Genomic DNA, 6602 nt, shown 5'->3' on the forward strand with positions numbered 1-6602 from the left:
GGAACAGAGTCTGCCGTCGGGGGGGAGCGCAGGGAGGGATTTGCACAGCACCCCGCAGGTCACAGGCCCTCAATCAGTGTTTGTTGAAGGAATTTGCAAAGGAGGAGAGTATAATGTTGCCTCGATTTGATAACTACCATTTTCCTGGTTGCCATGATCCTCGCGTGGGACACAAGCCAGGAATCCAATAAGCAAAAACAGACAATGTGAGGTAATAACCAAGTTTGGACGCTGGTTAAGACTGTCAGAGACATGGGCCCATTAGTGAAACCAGCCTGAGATGAGAATGCAGACTCGCCCCCTTAAAATCACTTCCCCAATCAGCTGGGGTGTGTGTGTGTTGGGGGGAGGTGGGGTGTCTCAGTGTTGGGGGTGGGAGGGAAGGAGTGATTTCATCTGTTTAATGAAAAATGACCTGAACGATTCTCTGATCCTGGAAACTCCCATGTAACTGAGGCCAAGGAAAATAGGATTAGGTCTTATTACTTCTACGATGGCTTTGCATCTTCGCAGAATGAGTTAAACTGGAGGGAACAGAAAAAGAAGTGAATCTCATGTCATTGTGCCTGCAGATAAACCAGGAGACTTAATGGGACAGATTTCCCCCTGGTCTCCTTTGGATAGTTTTACTTTGGTTTCCTTTGCCTTTTCAGTGGACACCCCGTTTCTTTGCTATGTGTTCGTAATCACAGAAGGTTTGCTCTAACCCCCTTTGGCATTCTGTCTTCTGACAAGCTACTGATTTCAGGGCTAATATTCCCCCTCTGACTTCTTCAAGGGAGCAGTTTTTGCACTGAAGCATGAGGGTGTTAAAACCACAACAAACATCTTTGCCAGAATGGCAACTACGGACATGTAATTCTCTATGTGACCTAATGGGGTGGCACTTTTCAAGATTTTTCTGCTTTGATTTTTGGGGACACTGTCTTTTCTTCAGAGCAGGTTTTAGGATTGCCAAAAGTGCGCATAAAAAATAAAAACATCACAATAATTGGGATGTCATGATCTCTTTGGTGCCCCAATTCTTCAAACCATCCTTTTAACAGGAGAACCAGACGAATAAGTCCACAGGCCATTGTCTTTTTAATGCAATGTATATTTATTGTAAACAATAATATACAAAAAAAAAAAAGAAAGGAAGAGAAAAAGGAAAGGTAAGTTTCACAGAGAAAACAAAAGGTTTGGGGGGGGAAACAAGCAAAACAAACAAAACACAAACACAAACCAAACCTTACCTAAAGACAAAATATGATTTAAATGCCAGGTTTCTTAAGTTACAGAAATATTTTTTTTAAAAAAAGATCTGCTTTTATACAGAAATGGAAAGATGCCATATTATAAGAGTGCTTTAAGATTTTACTCTACTGAATTCTAAAACTGTTAATATATCTTTTTTTAAATAAAAAAAAAAGTTTGCTGTCTTTTTTAAAAAGCAATCCTCACTCTCCAGCCACAGAATTAAGAATTAAGGTCTGTCAGTGGGCTGACCCCCCTCCCCGTTCCTCCCCCTCTCCAAGAGAACACGTAGGGGAACATCGATGACACACGCTTGCATTGTTTTGAGTCACCACACACACACACACACACACGCGCGCACGCACACACACACACACATTTAGGCAGCCCAAAGATCTGTGGCAGAAAACACTGCAAATGACTCAGTGATACACTACATCTGCAAACTCTCATTTGTACAAAAAGAGAAACAAGTTTCCAGTTTGTTTTCAACAAAACAACAAAGAGGAAAAAAAAAAAGGACAGACAAAAAGGCATTTATACAAATCTAGGACAAGGAATCCAAAGAAACTTGCTTTTAATAAAAAAAAAAGATTAAAGAGATAAATAAAAAAAACTGGTTACAGTTAAGGACATAATTTAACAACAGATGACCATACCCTTTGAGGACGGCTCCAACAACCTATTTTAAAGAAGGTAAATTTAAAAAATAAAAAAAAAAGAGAAAGATTTTTTTTTGTTTTTAATTAAAACCTCTCCTTACAAAATAAATAATTTTAGCACAAGGAATGTCTTGAAGTTAACTGCTGGTTTTCAGAGAGGCACAGGTGACAGTGTAAGTGAGAGGATTCTAGCATCTGTGTTCCACATGGGGCCCGGGCAGGCAACCAGGGGGCAGTGTGCTGGGGCACAGTATTGGCTGCTGAAACATTCCCCAAACAGATTTTGTCTCCTTTGCTTGCCTTTTGCTTCTTTCTTAAGGTTGCGGTGAGCTAGCAAACACAGGAGGAAATGCACTAAAAGAGGGCACAAGGATTTCCCAGCAGCATGGTTTTAAGGCTTTAAGGTGTTTTTCTCTTGTTTAAAAAACATACATATGATAAAGCTTACCAAATCATCTCTAGCCTATTGTTTACTTCCGTATTTGCAAAATAAGGCCTTGATTTTTCTAAGGCAACTCCTCCTCGAATCAGAAAGCCTGAGGAATTAAGCAAAGCTAACCCCCCAAACTGATTATGTAGCACAAATCTGTGGCTTCTGTAGGTTAATACAACACACACACTTTTTTTTTGTCTGTTTGTCTGTAAGAGAAAGCAAATCTGTACAAAAATACTCTGGTTGCAAGAAAAGCTAGGGCACACTGTTCGACTAAGTAGTTTAGCTGTTGGAAAAATAAGAGCATTTAATTTTTTAATCTAAAAATATGTATAAATCCCCTCAAAATGGTAATGAATCATACACAGTACATACTAAAAATATTTAAAATAGAGAATATTCCTCACAGAGGACTTTTTTCTTTAATTACTGCTAAAAAATAATTACAAAGTCCAAACAGGCAGAGAGACTGAGCAAACTGGTCACACGAATCTCCATCACCCTCCACGCTTGCTTTGAAGGTTTCCAGTCCAGTTTCCCGTCGGTTCTGCTGGTCCATCTAGCCAAGAGTGGCCTGGCCACTGATTCGCAACAAGGTGGTAATGCGTTTGGATAGTCTATGTTTCTGTCCTGTAATCTGAGTTCGAGTTGCCTTCAGCGTACATGTCTTTAAAAATAAGAAAAAAAAAAAATGTCCAAAGGAAATTCTGGTTGGTTGCGTTATTTCTTGGGTTCTTTTTATGATCATCATGGCCATCGTCGCTCTCTGTCTAAGCGTTCCTCAAGGTCTGGTGAGCTGTGTGTAGACGGGCTGTTCCCAGTGCTGGGGGCTGTGGGTCTGCGGGATGGAAGGGACCCCGGAGGTGTCGGCGATGGGGGTGTACATGGGCCGCTGCGCCGGGTTCATGTAGGTGAAGGTGGAGTAGAGGCCGGAACCCTGGCCCGCCGCATGGCTGTAGTAGGAGCCGGAGTTCTGGTGGTCAGTGTAGTCGTACTGCGAGCGGGTGATGGGCGGGTAGGACGGGCTGTAGTGCGGGAGGCTGAAGGGGCTGTAGGCGATCTGCTGAGGCGAGTGCTGCTGCTGCTCGCTGTAGTGGCTGGGACTCAGCTGCTCCGTCTTGATGTGCGTTCGCTGGCCCTGGCCCGGCTCGCTGCTTAGCGTGGTCAGCGTGTGCGCCTGCGCAGGCGGCTGCGGGGGCGCCTGCGCGGACGGCTGGGGGGGCGCCTGCGCGGGTGGCTGCGGGGGCGCCGGCGGGGCCGGCGGGGGCGCCTGCGGGGGCGGCGGCGGCGCCTGCTGCTTGGACATCCACACGTGGCCAGCGCCCGCCGGGGTGGCGGCCGTGCTGCTGATGCCGTAGCTGCCCGTGTAGGTGACCTGGCCGTGCGTGGCCGGCACCCCCGGGTGGCCATTGGGCGGCAGGTACTGGTCGAACTCATTCACGTCGAAGGTCTCGATGTTGGAGATGACGTCGCTGCTCAGCTCGCCGATGTCCACGTCGCGGAAGTCGATGGGGGGCTGTCTGCCCCCCTCTGGCAGTGGGCGCCCCTCTCGCTTCAGGTCAGCCTTGCCCGGCTGCACGTCGGTTTTCGGGGTGGTGGGTGGCGTCGGTGGACCCTGCGATTGCCCTGAGGACGATAAAAGAGGAAGAAACAGAGAGCAATCAACCAGGGCTGTATGGAGGCTTTAGTCTCAGGAACCCTCCTGGGACCCCCTCCCCCCCCCTCCGCTAAAGTGTCCCGTATCCGCGGGGGAGGCGCACTGCGCCCGAGAGAAATCGTTGAATGATTAACTCGCCGGTACACACTCGGCAGTCTCCTTTTATCAGGGGAGGGTCTGAGGCCCCGGAGGGTCCGGAAGACCAAATTGCTACTTGAACAAGAGCCCTGTGTGTGCTTTTGGGCTGGGGGAGCAAAGAGAAAAAGGGAGAAGTCCTGTAAAGCTGTAAAGGCATTTTACCCTGCAATAAAAATTACTGTTAGGATGCAGGGATTAGGTTGGGGTGTGTGTGTGTGTGCGCGCGCGTGCACGCGTGTGTGTGTTTTCAGGGGCTTGGCGCAGGGGTTAGTGTGTTTCCCTCCCCAGGGAGCGCCAGATCCCTAAGCAGAGCCCACTAGGTGGCTGGGGGCCCGGGGGTGTGCCAGACGGGGTGTGGGGGCCGGGAGGAGACTCACCGGAGTGCTCGCCGGGGGAGTGGACCTCGCTCATGCCGGAGGAGGAGTGCGGCGAGTCGGCCTGTAGCGCCTTGAAGATGGCGTTGGGGGAGATGTGCGTCTGCTCCGTGGCCTCCTCGGCCTCCGCCTGGCCGTTCTTCACCGACTTCCTCCGCCGCGGCTGGTACTTGTAATCCGGGTGGTCCTTCTTGTGCTGCACGCGCAGCCGCTCCGCCTCCTCCACGAAAGGCCGCTTCTCGCTCTCATTCAGCAGTCTGGGGGCGGGGTGGGGGGGTAGCAGACAAAAAGAAAGAGAGAGGGAGGGGGGCTCCGTGAAACCGGCTGAGCTGTCAGGTCGGCGGGAGGGGGAGGTGACTCCCACCCCTCGGCTTCTTCGAACACAGCCCCCCTTCCTCCCTCCTCCCTGCTTTCCAGCCACTACCGCAACTCGAAACTTTTCTTAAAAAAAAAAAAAAAAAAAAGTAAAAGAAAAGAAGAAAACAAAAATCTCCGTTCTTCTAAACCGACCTGAGCGGACCCTCCCCGCCCCGCCCTCTCCCCTTCTCTCCTATTTTGGAAACCCTGGAGATGAAAATAGCTTTCCGCGGCTCCCGCTCTCCGGGCTTTTGCTACTGGAGTTATACCCGCCCCCCTTCCGTCCGCAACACCCTTTAAAAACTTTCTGAAAAACCACTTAATCTGCAAGGAGCTCCTCCTGCCCTCCCCACCCCCGCCACCGCACGCACACACACTGCACCCACCTATTTCCAGCAGCCTCCCTTCTCCCCCCTCCTTCCTGCCACGGGGCCCTCTAGCCTCGGCTTCTCCCCCCACCCTGCATCCCATCTCCGTGGGCGAAGGGCTTCATGGGGGAGCGCAGTTCGAGGGAGGGGGAGGCAGACTTCAATCCCTTGGGATTGAACTTCACTGAGGCGGGAGATCCGGCCGGCAGCCCTCTCCCACCGAGTCTCCTGCTGGTGTTCTCCCCTCCTCTGGCCATCTCCCCCCCCCACACACACCCGCCCCGCCGCCCCTCCCCGCTCCACCTACCCCCTCCCCCTTTCCCCCAAGAGCAATCCAAGAACTTTGTCAAACTCTGAGCCAAGTTACACCTCGTCCCCATTCCTCCCCCTCGCCTCCCCCCCCCGCCCCACCCCGCCTGCTCCGGGACCGGCAACTCCCTCCTGCTGGGAGGCGGGGCGCGGAGAGACGGTCCCGGCCAGCGCCCCCCGCCGCCGCCGCCGCGAAACCCACCCTGCCGCGCCCGCCCTACCTCCAGAGCTTGCCCAGCGTCTTGCTGAGCTCGGCGTTGTGCAGGTGTGGGTACTGGTCGGCGAGCTTCCTGCGCGCCGCCTGCGCCCACACCATGAAGGCGTTCATGGGCCGCTTGACGTGCGGCTTGTTCTTGCTCGAGCCGTTGACGCGCACCGGCATGGGTACCAGCGTCCAGTCGTAGCCCTTGAGCACCTGGCTGACGGCCTCGCGGATGCACACGGGGAACTTGTCCTCCTCGCTCTCCTTCTTCAGGTCCGGCTCGCCCTTGGGGAACGTGTTCTCCTGGGGCCGCGTGTTCTCGGTGTCGGAGCCGGAGCCCGAAGGGCAGGGCGAGCCCGCCGAGTCCTCGGACATGGAGGGGCTGGGGGCGCCGGACAGGCCCTTCTCCTGCTCGTCGGTCATCTTCATGAAGGGATCCAGGAGATTCATACGCAGGCCCGGGGCAGGGGGCGGGTGGCCGGGAAAGGCGAGAAGCCGCGGCGGCTCGGGGGCTCGAGGCGCGGGCTACTCTCCCCTCGGCTGCCCGGACGCGGGGCGAGCGGCTCCCGGGGAGCCTGGCGCGTCACTCGGCCGCAGCGGCGAGCTTTTAGGAAGGCGCGCGGGGGCCAGCCCGCAGCTGCCCGCTCCAAGTGGGGGAAGGCGAATTGGAGAGGAGGGGGGGAAGAAAGCAAAAAGCGGGGGGCGATTGCACCCCTTCTCTCCTCCTCCTGCAAAGAAAAGTTCCTGGAGTGAAACTGGCAAGTCGCGGCGCCACTCAAGTTCCCAGTCAGTTTCAAGCTCCGCACTCCGCTCTCTAACTCCCAGCCCAGCGGCTCTTTAATAAATACACCCCCCTCACCTTAGAG

At 53.1% G+C, this 6602-nt stretch overlaps 1 protein-coding gene across 1 annotated transcript; it reads right to left on the bottom strand.

Annotated features, from left to right (window-relative positions):
* Positions 1-2979: 2979 nt before the first annotated feature.
* Positions 2980-6186, bottom strand: SOX9 (SRY-box transcription factor 9; the record flags this gene model as incomplete). Its single annotated transcript, XM_079725436.1, has 3 exons — positions 2980-3957; positions 4504-4757; positions 5756-6186. 3 exons carry the CDS (start codon positions 6184-6186, stop codon positions 3113-3115), a joined length of 1530 nt encoding a protein of 509 aa, XP_079581562.1. The 3' UTR covers positions 2980-3112.
* Positions 6187-6602: the final 416 nt, after the last annotated feature.

The sequence above is a fragment of the Hyperoodon ampullatus genome, assembly GCF_949752795.1.
Source record: "Hyperoodon ampullatus genome assembly, chromosome: 19".
NCBI lineage: Eukaryota > Metazoa > Chordata > Mammalia > Artiodactyla > Ziphiidae > Hyperoodon > Hyperoodon ampullatus.